This window comes from Chlorocebus sabaeus, chromosome 24 (genome assembly GCF_047675955.1).
Source record: "Chlorocebus sabaeus isolate Y175 chromosome 24, mChlSab1.0.hap1, whole genome shotgun sequence".
Lineage (NCBI taxonomy): Eukaryota > Metazoa > Chordata > Mammalia > Primates > Cercopithecidae > Chlorocebus > Chlorocebus sabaeus.
The window spans coordinates 66,600,605-66,616,155 of NC_132927.1; the positions used below are offsets into that span (position 1 = coordinate 66,600,605).

Below are 15,551 nucleotides of genomic sequence, written 5' to 3' on the forward strand. Positions count from 1 at the left end.
AAATAACACTAAACTATTTGAGTAGATCACAAACAGTAACAAATTCAAGACTCTGTGTCAGTGTGATAAATGCTTATTATTTTGAGAGCAATGTATTTCTATCTTTAGATGCCAATAGTAATCAATACTCAATAACAGGGGTTGTGATCAAATAAATGCCGGACACTGAGCTAGACTTGCCACAGATTATCTCGCTTACTGTGCACCACAGTCCTGTAAAGCAGGTTTCTAGTATTGTTGCTGATGGAGAAACTGGGGCTCAAAGAGGACCTGCCCAAGGACACACCAGAGCCAGTGAAGGGCAAAGCCTTCAGGATTCAAGGTCAGGAGTGATACTCTCTGGCTCAGCAAAACATGCAGCCTCCAACATCTCAATACTGTCAAAATTTATATCCCAGGCTCCTTCAGGACAGACCAAAAATGTTAGCAGCATAATAATGCCCAAAACTTCTATTTATGCAGTGGTTCCCAGAGCATCTCACAGACATCACTGCCTGGGACCCTATAATTGGGTGAGACAGGTACACGCATCTCAACAGATAAGGCCATCGACTGCCAAAGCAGTTAAGAGATTTGCCTGTTTTTGGCTAATCAGCAGAACCTTGTCCAGTGATATCTTAACTCTACTGGCTCTATTGCCCCCACCTGCCCTGGGAGCTGGGGGCAAATTTGTTATCAAAAAGAGTCATAACACTTTTTTTTAAAAATCAGTCCTATCAAACAATTCAGACTTTTTCTAGAATAAATCAAAAATAGATCTTCATTTTCAAGTAAAGCCAAAAGAAAGTCTAACTCCTCCCACGTAACTGGATCTGGTTATCTCCTTACCAAACATGGCCTCTTCCGTGCCAGGCAACGCAGGGTGAGATAAGATGCTGCCGTCCTTAACAGCAGACAAAGTGCTCAAGCATTTTCCATAAAGACTGTGAATTTTTGATATCGAAAAGGTACTAAACTGGCTCTGGCAAAATAAAAGGTATTTCTGCCAAAGGGTTGTATTATTGGGATGCAAAAATATCAGTTTCTGCCACTCTTTGACCAGAGTGGAGGGCTCCCAGAACTCTGTGCAGAGCTTCAGCTTGGCCAGTTTCAGATCCACACTGCTCTGGTTGCTCTCAATGGCCCGCTCCAGAATGGCCAGCTTCTTCTCCAGAATGAGCTTCAGGGACCTCTTTCGCTTTTCCTGCTCTCCTTCCTCGATGGCATACAGGCCAGGACTTTTCATGACCTCGTCCTCAACAACAAAAACACCAATTGACAAATGCAAATGGACCTGGGGGATCCTCAGAGTTTCAATAAAGCTTAGTGATTTTCTTACCACCCCCTAGGGACTTTCTTAAACCACCGGTTCGCCACAATTTCTTTTAAAGAACACTTGGATCCTAAGGTGCTCGTGTCACCTGGTATGTCTGATCTTGTGTTTCTCACTTAACTATCCATTCTCTGCCATTTTAGGCTTTGATTTCTGTATCAATGACTGGCATACAATGCCTTGAAAGTCTTTTCTGAAGAACAGACCTTACCCATAAAAGGGCCAAATGTGGCACAAAATATGGTAATTGTATGAGTGGTTCAAAACGAGGGACTCAGACAAACCCACAAGTTTTCGAAAGGGAATGCACGGCTCTACCTGGGTACTACACTGAGCAGCCCTCCCTCCCTCTCTCACAACTCTGAGCTCCGCCTCTTCTGCTTGTACTTCAGGAATGCCTTTCCCTATCCGGTGAACATCCCTTCTTCTTTCCAGATTGTGTTGTTGAACTTTACCTTCTCCTTGTTGGTAGCTCTTTCTCCTCCCTCAATGCAAATCATCCCCTCACTCCACTCCCAAGTTACACATTACAGCGTTTACTACCCCAGGGTTGCACGTGTTCTTAACATGTCCATTCTCCTCACTGGACTCTGAGCGAGCTCAGGGCAAAGCCTCTAATAATCTTTGGATGCTCCGTGTCAAATTTCCTCATTGGCTCAAAAATTGCTGCAGAGTCCATCAGTTTGCCCAAAATCAGAAATGTCCTTCTAAGGTAAAAGAACTGGGATGGCAATACATACCTGAAAAGCAACGAAGGCCATCCACAGCTGCGTATCCCGAGGATTCTCCCGCACCCTCCTGTTAAACTCCTCCACCTTGGCCTTGAGAGCCGCACTCTCGCTGTCTGGCTGTGTGTCTGGCTGCTTTGATTCCTGCTCTGGAGGACCCTGTCCTTGTAGCCACTGTGTGGTTGACTGATCATAAATCCCCAGAGGATTCAACCAGGTTGTAACAGGAGCCGCATCTTCCAAGTCCTTCACTGGTATAAAGGAGATGGGCTCAGATAAGGGAGGTTCAGTTTTACTGCTGATGGCAGCTCCATCAATGTTCATTAATCCCACACTCTTCTTAGTAAAATAGCGTTCAACCTGCTTGCGTGAATGCTTCTTCTCTGTGGAAGTCCCTTCCCAAGATATGCACTGCTTCTTAGGGTTAATGCCAAGGCAGGAGTCTCCTTTCCTCTTGTATCTGATATTAGAAAAAGAAAAAAAGTTACCGAGGGAATATGTGTACTACCTCTGAATGACTGAAGGCGCATTAGACCTAAACTCTTGTTACGCAGGTTCACTGCATATATCCAAATTCACCTTACCTTCAGATTGTTTCTATCTGGAGATACACAAGGACTAGCAATTAACTTTTTTTCTGCCTGGCTTGACTTCCTCCTATAACACTTCAACTCTTTGTTAACATCTCATGAATTTCAGATCATGCCTGTCTTCTAGATCTTAGTAATTTCTATTTTCCTGGAGCCTTGTAAAGAACTGTCACACACATTATGTCATTTGATCATCACAGCCATATGTGACAGGCAAGGCAAAAATTATCATCCCCTCTCTTAACTGTTCCTAAATAAGGACACTGAGGCCTGGGAACCTGGATCATCTGTCTCCTAGACCAGTCCTGTTTTCTCAATATTTTCCTGTGTCCCTACTTAAGAAGGTAACATATAGGCCTAAGATTCTTTTTTTAATCCTGAAACAAAGTATGTCAAATGAAATTACATTTAGTTATTTTCTACTCTAGAGGAAAAGAGGTTGGGTTCTAAAACGCTTTTATGGAACGTGTAGGCGTCCCCAGAGTTAACAAACACATGACTACTGAATATTTGCACAGGCAAAAGCTAAGGAAAATTGTACATTCTTCTGTATGTATGTTAGCAAACAATTCAATTTTAAAAATGGGCAAAAGATCTGAACTGAAATTCCACAAAAGAAGACATAAATAACCAATAAGCACATAAAAAAAAAATACTCAACACCATTAGTCAACAAGGACACGCAAATTAAAACAATAAGGTACCCCACACACCATCTAGAACAGTTTTAAATTAATATTTAAAAGGCTGACAACACCAAATGTTGGTGAGTAACCTGTGGAGAAACCAGGACTCTCATCCGCTGTCAGCGGGAAAGTAACCTGGTATAATCACTTTGGGAAAAGATCTGGCTATTTCTTAAAAAACTCAACACAGACCTAACCTATGACCCAGCAATTCTATTCCTACATATTTACCCAAGAAAAAGGAAAGCATATGTCTACACAAAGACGTGAGCACAAATGTTCTCGACAGCTTTATTCCTAACAGCCAAACACTGAAAAGAGTCCACGTGTCCATCAATAGAAGATGGATAAGTAAACGAAGGTACAGCCATACAATGGAATACTACAAGCAGTAAAAAGGAGCTACTGGTAAGTGCCTTATGGACGGATGATCTCAAAAACATTACGCTGAGTGAAAGCAGCCAGATACAAAAGAGTACACACTGCATAATTCCACCTACATGACATTCTAGAACAGGTAAAATGAATTGATGGTGGAAACAAATGAGAACAGTGATTGCCTCTGGGAGAATGGGGTACAAACTGACCAGAAAAGAACACGAGGAAACTTTTGGGGGTCATAGTAATATTTCACATTTTAATAAAGGTTCGGGTTATACAGGCGTGTATACATTTCCCGAAACTCAAGAGAATGAAGCTTTGTGTATTACATTGCATGTAAATTTTTGATTAAAGTAATAAAACTAAATAAATATTGACTCTTGACCTCTAGTTAATAATACACAAGCTCAAGTATATAGGGGGTTGTTTATTATCTGCAGTTTACTTTGAAATGCATCAAAGAAATAGGATGGGCTGATGGATGGACAGATATGGCAAAGCAAGTACAATACAAAGTTAATGGTAGATGTAGGTGGCAGTTATATGAACATTCACTGTAAAAATCTTTCAACTTTTGCTGTATATTAAAATTTTTTCCTAATAAAATTGGAAATGCTGTGGGGAGAAAAATGCAGGGGAGAACTGCCTTTATCTTCTATCAGCTCCCAGGAAGCTCCGCTCCACTTCACCTTGGTTCAGGGCCAGGCTCTCTCCCTCACCTCTGTGGCTTTTCCACCGTCAACAGGTCCCCTCTCTAAGCGCCTTTGCCCTCCTCACTGACCAAACACAGCAAATTTCATGGCAGGGGACTATTTTCTCACACAGACATAAACATTCTCTCTCAAACCTTTTATCTAGCCTCCCTCCCAATTCTTTCTAGACTATCTCATGATAATCTCTTGCCATTCATTTATGAGTCAAAAACAACCTTAACAAAGGTGTGATGAGATAAAATAGCACTAATATAGGCCGGGCATGGTGGCTCACGTCTAATCCCGGTACTTTGGAAGGCCGAGGTGGGCGGATCACCAGAGGTCGGAGTTCGAGATCAGTCTGGCTAACATGATGAAACCCCATCTCTACTAAACATACAATATTAGCTGGGCGTGGTGGCACACGACTATAATCCCAGCTACTTGGGAGGCTGAGGCAGGAGAATCGCTTGAACCCAGGAGGTGGAAGTTGCAGCGAGGCAGGATCAAGCCACTGCACTCCAGCAGCCTGGGCAACAGAGTGATACTCAGTCCCAAAAAAAAAAAAAATATATATATATATATAGCACTAATGTAGTTCTTTTTTTTTTTTTTTTTTTTTTTTGAGACGGAGTCTCGCTCTGTCGCCCGGGCTGGAGTGCAGTGGCCGGATCTCAGCTCACTGCAAGCTCCGCCTCCCGGGTTCACGCCATTCTCCTGCCTCAGCCTCCCGAGTAGCCGGGACTATAGGCGCCTGCCACCTCGCCCGGCTAGTTTTTTGTATTTTTTAGTAGAGACGGGGTTCCACCATGTTAGCCAGGATGGTCTCGATCTCCTGACCTTGTGATCCGCCCGTCTCGGCCTCCCAAAGCGCTGGGATTACAGGCTTGAGCCACCGCGCCCGGCCTCATATATAGCACTAATGTAGTTCTAAACAAGGCTACTATTCCCTAAGGAACAAAGTCAAAAAGCTAGTTTTGTTCTCCTTAATCCTCTTTTAATAGTATTGATTCCTCATTAGTCTCACAAAAAATATACAGTATTCTTGAAAAATGTTTACTGTTTCCTGACTTTAAACTAACAGCTGCATTTTTATAACAAATTAGATGGAAATGATAAGGGAAGGGGAAAAATGTTACTGGCCTATATTACTATCTACTTTCAGACACTATATGTGTTTTGGTATGTATTTATATGTGTGCACATACATCCTTTTTAAAAATAGTTGATATCACATAGTTTCAGGCCTTCTTTCCTACTTTTAAGCATCTCCCCATACCATTAATCTTAGAAAATATAATTTTTATTGACTTCAAACTGTTCCATTGTATGAATGTGCCATAATTTATTTAACCATTTCCCAAATGTTAGACATTTAGGTTGTATCCAATTTATCACTTAGCACAAGATCTTAATAATTATACAGGACCTAGGCTGTAATTTAACACAAAGTTCCCCCAAATGAAGGCACTTTTCCTATAAAATCCTTATCAAATAATCAACTAATGGCCGGGCGTGGTAGCTCACACCTGTAATCCCAGAACTTTGGGAGGCCGAGGTGGGTGGATCAATGAAGGCCAACATGGTAAAACCCCATCTCTACTAAAAATACAAAATTTAGCCGGGCTGTCTTGAACTCCTGACCTCAAGCGATCTGCCCACCTCAGCACTTTGGGAGGCCAAGGTAGGTGGATCACGAGGTCAGGAGATTGAGACCATCCTGGCTAACATGGTGAAATCCCATCTCTACTAAAAATACAGGGATTACAGGTGTGAGCCACTGCACCGGTCTACAAAAAAATTTGTAGGGTTTCCCTCTGTTGCCTAGGCTGGAGTGCAATGATGCAATATAGCTCAGCTCACTGCAGCCTCAAACGCCTTCAGCAGTCCTCCCGCTTCAGCCTCCTGAATAGCTGGACTACAGGCACATGCCACCACACTCAGCTAATTTTTTAATTTTTTGTAGAGACACAGCCTCACTATGTTGTTAAGCCTTGTCTTGAACCCCTGGCCTGAAGCAATCCTCCTGTCTTGACCTCCCAAAGTGCTGGCACTACAAGTGTAGGTCACTGCACTTGGCCAAAAATCTTTATATATGTAAAGTCCTTAGAAAAGTGTCTGCCATACAGTAAGGGTTAGATAAGTTTAAACTATTATTTTATCAAAGTTGGCTCCTAAACATAAGCCAACTATTTTATCTGGTGTATAGCCAAAGAAATAACAGTCTATTCCAAAAACGGAGAAAAAACTGACTGAGCTGAACTTCACTATCAGACAGTATATTAGTCTTAAGGAATTTTCCAAATATAGTTTGACTCTAATTTTCAAGTTATACACTAACTTTAGAACCTAACCCCTGCTCACTACAATACTCCTGTACACAGTGTCACAGCGGGATGCTCATAGGAGTAGAGGATGTGCTACTCTATACGGAGTGAAATCTGACCTCCTGAAACTTCCACTCATTAGTACTGGTTCTAACTTCACAAGCCACACAAAACATTGTCAATCCAGCCTCCAAAGGACAGTCCAACCAAGATTAAAAGACAATGATCAGCAGTGGGATGGGGCAAAAAAAGAAAAAAAAAAACAATGATCATATCCCTGCCTAGGCCAAATGCCCATCTAGTCCTTACATGACAGTGCTAGTCAAATTTTAAGTGTTCACCTTCATTTCAATGCTCTCAGTGTGTCAGTGTTCCCCCTAAGGTGTGAAAATTCAGTACCCGACACAAAATTGTTAACTGCAGAACCAGTTCAAACTACTTCAACTTTGTCAATAACAGAACGATGAGTTGTTTTTCAGTTGCAGTGGACCCACAGCTCGCCAGTCACAAGCTCGTGCAGGTGAATCAAGTGTGCCCAATTGGTGACCCCAAAGCCAGGGAACAAAAATGTCAACCACATAGGGAACCAAGGTACCTGAACCAAGGAGCACGGACCAAATTAAGAAGTGAGGGGAGTTGCTGCCACATGAACTTAAGAGCCAAGAACCCACAGGCCGGGCACAGTGGCTCACGCCTATAATCTCAGCACTTTGTGAGGCCGAGGTGGGTGGATCACGAGGTCAGGAGATTGAGACCATCCTGGCTAACATGGTGAAAGCCCATCTCTACTAAAAATACACAAATACAAAAAAATTAGCCGGGCATTTACCTTCCCAGAGTCCACGCATGTGAGTTGGGTCAGGTGCACTGGCCCAATGGAAAAGAGAAAGAAAGAATAAAAGCTAGAGAGAGTGAAGCAAATGAAAGATACAAAGTGGGATGGAAGAATTAAATCCAAAGCTCCAGGCAATCAAAATGAATGCAGGTTGAATAAACTCGGGCAAATTTTAGTGGCATACGGAAAAAAAAAAAAAAATTAGTCGGGCATGGTAGCACACGCCTGTAGTCCCAGTTACTTAGGAGACTGAGGCAGAGAATCGTTTGAACCCAGGAGGCAGAGGTTGCAGTGAGTCGAGATCGCGTCACTGCACTCCAGTCTGGACGACAGAGCGAGACTCCGTCTCAATAGAAAAAAAAAAAAGAGCCAAGAACCCTACACTGTCTGTCTCCATAACCCAATCAAATCACGACTCGATGCAGTTTCCTATCTCCCTCACAGTTACTCTCTTCCTCTAAAACACAGACCCCATGTGGGGGAGACAGATTCAAGTGCTGCCTCCTGTTGACCTTGCAATAAAGCTGCTGCTTCTCTCTAAAGCTGGTGCCATACTATTGACTTCTATGTACTTGAGGCATTAAGCCCACTGCTCAGTGACAGTATTCCCACTGTCTTCTGACCAGCTCAGACGGCCATGGTATCAATATCTTCTCAGAGCTGGACACTAACAGTTACTAATCCAGCTACTAATCCAGGCAAGATGTGTCTTGTGTAAACTTTACCAAATGGCTAGGAAATCACAATGCCCTAAGCCCTTTAGCAGTGGCATCCTTGAGGTTTAGATTAATAAGGCTGTTTCCAATTACTTTCTTCCTAAGTCTGTGCTATTCATTAGCAGAAGCTCAAGAGCCACTCTTTGTTAGTACGTTCTCCTCTTTTCATCTATTAATAAATACTAACCCTTTATGTTTGCACACCAATTTCCAATTCCACATCAAATATTCTGATATTTGAGCACAAGCCATGGCAGAAGTTGCAATTTCCAATTTACAAATGAAGCAACAGAGGCTCAGACAGGTCGGATGACTTGCCTGGAACTATATTGCTAGTAAATGGCAAAGTCAGAATGAGAACCAGAGTCCTCTGTTTCCAAATCTAGAAAACCACACACCCTGTCTCATCTTTCTGCATGGGCAGTGAAAGAACATTTGAAATGTGAAGTCAGAGACATGAGGGTTCAAATCCCAACCCTGTGGCTGCCTGGCTGCATGACCTTGTGAAGTTACTTAACCTCTCCGCAATTCCTTTTCCTCATTTGTAAAATGAACAGGGTTCTCCTCCTCCTCCTCACATGCAGCTGTGAGGATCAGACAGGCTGACTTAAGTGAAACAACACACACAGCACCATGGCCACTACCTCATGTCCAATCTCTGTTTGTTGACTGCCCATCTTTTTTTTTTTTTTGAGATGGAATCTCACTCTGTCACCCAGGCTGGAGTGCAGTAGCACAATCTCGGCTCACTGCAACCTCCATCTCCCAGGTTCAAGCCATTGTCCTGCCTCAGCTCCCCCAGTAGCTGGGATTACAGGCATGTGACAACATACCCAGCTAATTTTTGTATTTTTAGTGAAGATGGGGTTTCACCATGTTGGCCAGGCTGGTCTCAAACTCCTGACCTCAAGTGATCCACCCACCTCAGCCTCCCAAAGTGCTGGGATGACAGGCATGAGCTACCATGCCTGGCCCAACTGCCCAACTTTTCTTGGGAATCTACCACATCTGGGTGTGCCTTTGGTGGCACAGAAAACCAAGTAATACCTCAAGGAGCATTAAGATAACTCAAAAATACATGAATACATTGAAAATATAATAGTCATTTATGCTCAACCATAAAGTTTCCACTGACAGTAGGTAGATTAAATATGTACTGAATAAAACAACTCATCAGGAAGGAAATTTTAGTTGGAATTGCTCATATGGTGAGCTATAATGTCAGGATAAGTGACAACAGGATTAAAAGTTGGAGACACAGCAGAATAATGGAAATGGCAATTTATTTCACAAAGTCATTAGTCTATAAAGAATAATGATCTTCAAGATCTCCTCTTGTCTTTGTATTCTAAAACTGATGATTCTCTGTCTTCAATTCTCATTATCTGTAAACTGTTTGGGAACAGATTGTGTGTTACTGTTCTTTATGTTCCTCACGATTTCTTACGAAGTACTAAATGTCTAAAGCAGGGGTATCAGATACGGTTTGGCTGTGTCCCCACCCAAATCTCATCTTGAACTGTAGCTCCCATAATCCCCACATCGTGGGAGGGGCCTGGTGGGAGGTAATTGAATCATGGGGCAGGTCTTTCCTGTACCATTCTCGTGATAGTGAGTGTCACAAGATCTGATGGTTTTATAAAGGGCAATTCCCCTGGTTTTATAAAGAGCAGCCACCATGTAAGACGTGCCTTTGCTCCTTTTTCACCTTCTGCCATGATTGTGAAGTCTCCCCAGCCATGTAGAACTGTGAGTCCATTAAAACTCTTTTTCTTTATAATTTACCCAGTCTCAGGTATCTCTTCACAACAGTACGAAAATGGACTAATACCATATCCAATCTTTTGGTTTCCCTGGGCCCCACTGGATGAAGAATTGTCTTGGGCCACACATAAAATACACTAACACTAATAATAGCTGATGAGTTTAAAAAAAAAAAAAAATCACAAAAAAAAGGTCATAATGTTTTAAGAAAGTTTACAAATCTGGGTTGGACAAGTTTGGTCTAAAGGGTTTAGTAAGTACTCAAATATTTTTGATTGCCAGATTAGAGGGGAAAAGTTCAAACTCTATTACTGAAGCAAGTATCACCTATTTTTTATGATTTTTTCTTATGATTTTTATGATTATCTGATGGTATATGCTAGAAACATTTTGAGAAAGTCCTTACCACTAAATGTCATTTTTTAAATGACAGAAGTTGGAGGTGGATAAATAAAGGCTTTGCCACTTAAAAAATGGCATATAGGTTAGACCAAATGGTTACCAGATATCTGTCACAATTAATTATTACAAGGTACTTTTGGATTCACTTATTCAACAAATACTTATTGAACGCCTACTGTGCCAGGCACCATGGCAAGCACCAGGGATAAATAAGATTAATCTGACTTGAATTCAAGCATTAAGCTTTCATTTTAGAATATGAGATAAGACACGTGCCTGAACAATGCAATAAATAAAATCCAACAGAACTGATGAAAGACAGAAACAGGCAGACAGACAGTGCCAAGAGAGTTCCAAGGAGAAAAAAGTTACTTTCCTACAGCGAAAATTGGGGCAAAACAAGCTGGCTACCTTGCTATATCCCCTCGGTAGAGAGACTTGTACTCCCAGTTCGCAGGATCTGGTTTCTTATCTGTTCTGAAGGTTTCTCCCGTCACAGCCTGAATGTCCTCAAGCCAAACAAAGCGATGTCCAGTATCAGCTGCAGCATTATTTCCTTGACTGTGAGACAAAGGAAGAAGAAGGGAGAAGCACTTTAAAAATCTTCCAGTGACACAGTTGGCATTTTCAGCAATATGAGAGTTAAACACTTCAAACTCCACATAGCATCAAACACGCCTAAGTACATAAAATGTACATGTGCCACAGAGATGGAAGAGGACTCTCACTCTGGGCAAAGAGTTTTAAAAAATAAAGCAAAACCTGTCACCACTAAATGACACTCTACCAACAAAAGTCTTCCTATCTCAAAAATTAACCTGAAGAATATAGGTATACAGGAGTTCTTTTAAAATGTTTCATTTAGATTACTGTAACCTGAATTTCAAATATATTTATAAACAAAGTCTTTAAAGTATTCCTGCTCTGAGGCACCTTAGAGGGCTAGGCAGAGGGAACTCCCACACCTCCCAAGGTGACAACCACCGACATTCAAGTGCACTGCCCTAACTTCACCTAACTTACTTGAAAGTGCCTAGATAGTTTATTCCAACTCAAAACCTCTTAAAAAAGCCATTGCTCTGAACTGTTCAGCCTCCAACATTACTTAGGCTTGGTCTCAGCCTCATTTTTATGGTCTGGACTCTGTGTTTGCCGTTTTGCTTATACGGTCTGGACCTTGTACATAAAGGGCAGAATCACGAGGCTCCCCTGAAGACAAGACCCTAATCTATCTCTCTGAACCAATGTGTAGGCTGGCAGACTTCCAGCTCAGATACAAAAGGAACCACTCCTGGGGCATTAAGTGAGAGGGAGGGAAGGTTTTTCTGGCATCTAACATCTTCTTCCTCTAAAGAAAATCAGTTCATAATGCTGCTGACACAAGAAGGTGCCAAAGTAGTCAAAACAGCCATTAACTGTTGCTCCATCTCTGCTTTTCAGCTCTGCCCAGGTACAAATAAAGATTCTGGAGGCTTCTTAGTTATTCTTGGCAGGGAATACAAGGGAATGGCATTTCAGGAACACTAGCTACTCAATAAATAGTTGTTGAATGATGAGCTTCAGGTTAATGTATGGAGATTTCAATACATTTCCCTTCAGAACAACTGCAGAGGGCTCTCTGTCAACAAAAGCCATAAGGGGCAATGAAAAGATGGAGAGCCTACTGCAAACTGATTGATGCATTCAAGAAAGAAATGGAAAGCCAACTGGGAGAAAAAAAGGAGAGGCCAGCTGCAGACCACCCCGAGGAGTCAACAGGTCCTTTCCTCTCCCCTTGGTGGTACTGAGCTAAGGAAGCAGGATGTGGTAGTCTGGGCTGTGTGCAAGGAAGGAGCTGCCTCCACCTAAAGGTGAGGGAAAGCTCATCCCAGAAACTCGAGGTCAGTTAGTAGCTGTGGCCTCTGGGGAAGTCATTTGTCATTGCCCTGAAACAAAGTCTCATAGGGTCTGCTACCCTCATGAACCCATTTTCCTGACATCACAGAAAGACTCTCACAACTCACTAATATTGCAGTCCTTGTCTATGTGGAAATAAATAATTCTTCCAGGTCACCTTCTTAGGAAGAGAATACATAAGTTAATAACAAGACAGTAAAACAGAAGGACAAGAACAATCTTAGTAAGAACAGTCTATAAAATATCAATAAACTTAAAAATGCTATCTGGATCATAAAACTATCAAGAGGCTATAAAGATTCCCTGACATGATTAAGCATAGGCTGAAATTAACTATCCTTCAAGTTCTAAAGACAGTTCCTGTGTGGTTTCGGGAAATCCTTTAAAACTCATTGTCCCCAGCTATAAAAAAGGACAAGTAGCTAAAAGGTGAGTTTTGGGAAGACATAACAAAGTAGCTTGCTTTAAAGACACAGTAAAAAGTAAGGATACCAACAATATATTAATCCATTCATGTAACAAAAACGAATTCAGTGCTTACTCTCTATTGGGCCCTGTGCACCAAGTGCTGTGGGAATATAGTGGTAAGCAAGACAGGCCTGATTCCTGCCCTCAAAAATTCAGTCAAATTCAGAACCTTTTTGCTCAACTGCTTTATTTTTTCCTCTAAAGAGCAAGCTTGGGGGCTGGGCGCGGTGGCTCATGGCTGTAATCCCAGCACTTTGGGAGGCAGAGGCAGGCAGATTACCTGAGGTCAGGAGTTCAGGACCAGCTGGGTCAACATGGAGAAACCCCATCTCTACTAAAAATACAAAAACTAGCCAGGCATGGTGGCACACGCCTGTAATCCTAGCTACTTGGGAGGCTGAGGCAGGAGACTTGCTTGAGCCCGGGAGGCGGAGATTGCAGTCAGTTGAGATCGTGCCACTGCACTCCAGCCTGGCCGACAGAGCAAGACTCTGTCTCAAAAAAAAAAGAAAACAAGCTTGGATTACAGGTAGAGCTCTTCAACACTGATCTGTTATCAGAGGGATCCCATAAGCCTGCAGTGACTGCCTCCTGGAATGGAAACATTAAGGGCCAGTTTCCAGACTTGCTCCAACACAGAGCCCTTGCTGACATCAATAGGACTTCTAAGCACACAATGGAAGTAACTAACTCCTGAAGGCCAGGTGCAGTGGCTCATGCCTGTAATCCCAGCACTTTGGGAAGCTGAGGCAGGTGGACTGCTTGAGGCCAGGAATTCGAGACCAGCCTGGCCAACATGGCAAAACCCCATCTCTACTAAAAATACAAAAATTAGCTGGGTGGGGTGGTGCGTGCCCATAGTCCCAGCTACTTGGGAGGGTGAGGCAAGAGAATCGCTTGAACCCGGGAGGCAGAGGTTGCAGTAAGGCAAGATCATACCACTGCATTCCAGCCTGGGTGACAGAATGAGACTCTGTCTAAAAAAAGGAAAAAAAAAATCCTGAAGAGTTGCAAAAATCTCAACAGCACTATTTCTTTTTTAGAGATGTTCTAGACAGGTACCTAGGTTTTCTCTCTTCTAGACCATATGAACAAAAAAAGGAGAAAGTTAAATGAGCAATAATTCGGTAGTTTCACCATATACCACCTGTCCTACCTACAGGCAAATACCCCTCTACTTAGGAAGACATTCAACTAGGCACAGAGAAAAAGGTGTATTGAGCACCTATGCTGTGTCCATCCTGTAGAATGAATTGAACAATATGCTCAAGGTAGAAAGCAGAGTAGGCCGCAGTGGCTCATGTCTGTAATCCCAGCACTTTGGGAGGCCGAGGTGGGTGGATCACCTGAGGTGAGGAGTTCAAGACACACCTGGCCAACATGGTGAAATCCTGTCTCTACTAAAAATACAAAAAATTAGCCAGGCGTGGTGGCGGACGCCTGTAATCCCAGCTACTCAGGAGGCTGAGGCAAGAGAATCACTTGAACCCGGGAGGTAGAGGTTGCAGTGAGCCGAGATCACGTCACTGCACTCCAGCCTGGGAAACAGAAGTGAAACCCTGTCCCCCTGCCAACAAAAAAAAAGAAAGAAAGAAAGAAAGAAAGAAAGCAGAGTAAAATATGGGAGAAATAAAGCCCCCAAGGAATGGAAATACTGTAGTCATGAGCTGTTTTCCACCACCTTCGACATAGTGGTCTTAAACAAATATGAAAGAGAAAAGGAAAAGGACAAATGTAACAATTATTTAAGTGCTATGTTAATCTTAAAAGGGTGTGTGATCCTGTATACACGTATACATGATCCTGTATACACATATACAGGAGTTGATAGCAGTGACTGAATGAAAGATAGATGAAGGCAGAGAAAGATGCTTCCCTTACCCTGAGCGTGGAGACCCACGGCCCTCAGAGGGGGATCCCTTATCTGTGAGGTGCACTGGCTCACAGACCTGCCGCGGCACATCTGCCATCTTCTGAAAATCCCAAAGACTTGTTGTCTGAACCAGACTCACACAATCATCACTATGTCTAAATAACATTTCTCAAATAAAATCGTGTCCTTAATGTTTTTCCTTCTCTTTTTTAAGCTGATATAATGGTAGAGCTCTCTTCTGATTGAGTGACTAAATGATTATTCGAGTATCTAATTTGCAACAACAATTAAGGGAGAAAAACTCAGGACTTAAAATATCACAGGTGCTTGAGAACAGCAACCTACTTCGGTTTCTCAGATTCCCTTTTACTGCCTACGACGTCTCTGGAAGGTTTGTCCTTTTCAGAATCGGTGTCTGTCTCAGACCTGCTGCTACTCGACTGCCCATGCTTCCTCTTTGTTTTCTTATGATGCTGATGCTTCCTTTTTTTCTTTTTCTCTTTCTTCTTTTTTCTGCTTATTTGTTTGAGCTTTTTGTTAGTGTCACTTTCATCTGAAGGCTCTGATTTCAGAGGACTCCTGTTTGGGAAAATCAACATTAGAATTACTTTCTAAAAAGATGTAGGAAAAATAATACTATGTAAATAAGTCAACAAATATTTAAGAGGGAACTCTATACACGTTCACACAGATTTACTATTTGCCCATGTACTATACAGTAACTTCCTGGATTACACCTTACCTGCAAGACTCAGGAACTGGACCTAAAATAAAAACAGGTGAAGAAATTCTAATTTTAATAGTTTCTAAACCTATACTTTCATACTTACACATCTTTAAATGAAAGTAACCTACCACTTATCAAATATAGTATTTTTTAA

The 15,551-nt window shown here is 42.2% G+C and overlaps 1 protein-coding gene across 1 annotated transcript in view; it reads right to left on the bottom strand.

Moving 5' to 3' along the window:
* The window catches only part of NRDE2 (NRDE-2, necessary for RNA interference, domain containing), a 52,840-nt gene that overhangs the window by 22,717 nt on the left and 14,572 nt on the right, over window positions 1-15,551 (bottom strand). Inside the window, exons 3-6 of the mRNA XM_037984382.2 lie at window positions 15,016-15,249; window positions 10,845-10,994; window positions 2,053-2,500; window positions 829-1,234 (exon numbers count right to left, since the gene is read on the bottom strand). Of these exons, the coding sequence (XP_037840310.2) occupies window positions 829-1,234; window positions 2,053-2,500; window positions 10,845-10,994; window positions 15,016-15,249 (1,238 nt within the window). The remainder of the gene's footprint in view (window positions 1-828; window positions 1,235-2,052; window positions 2,501-10,844; window positions 10,995-15,015; window positions 15,250-15,551) is intronic.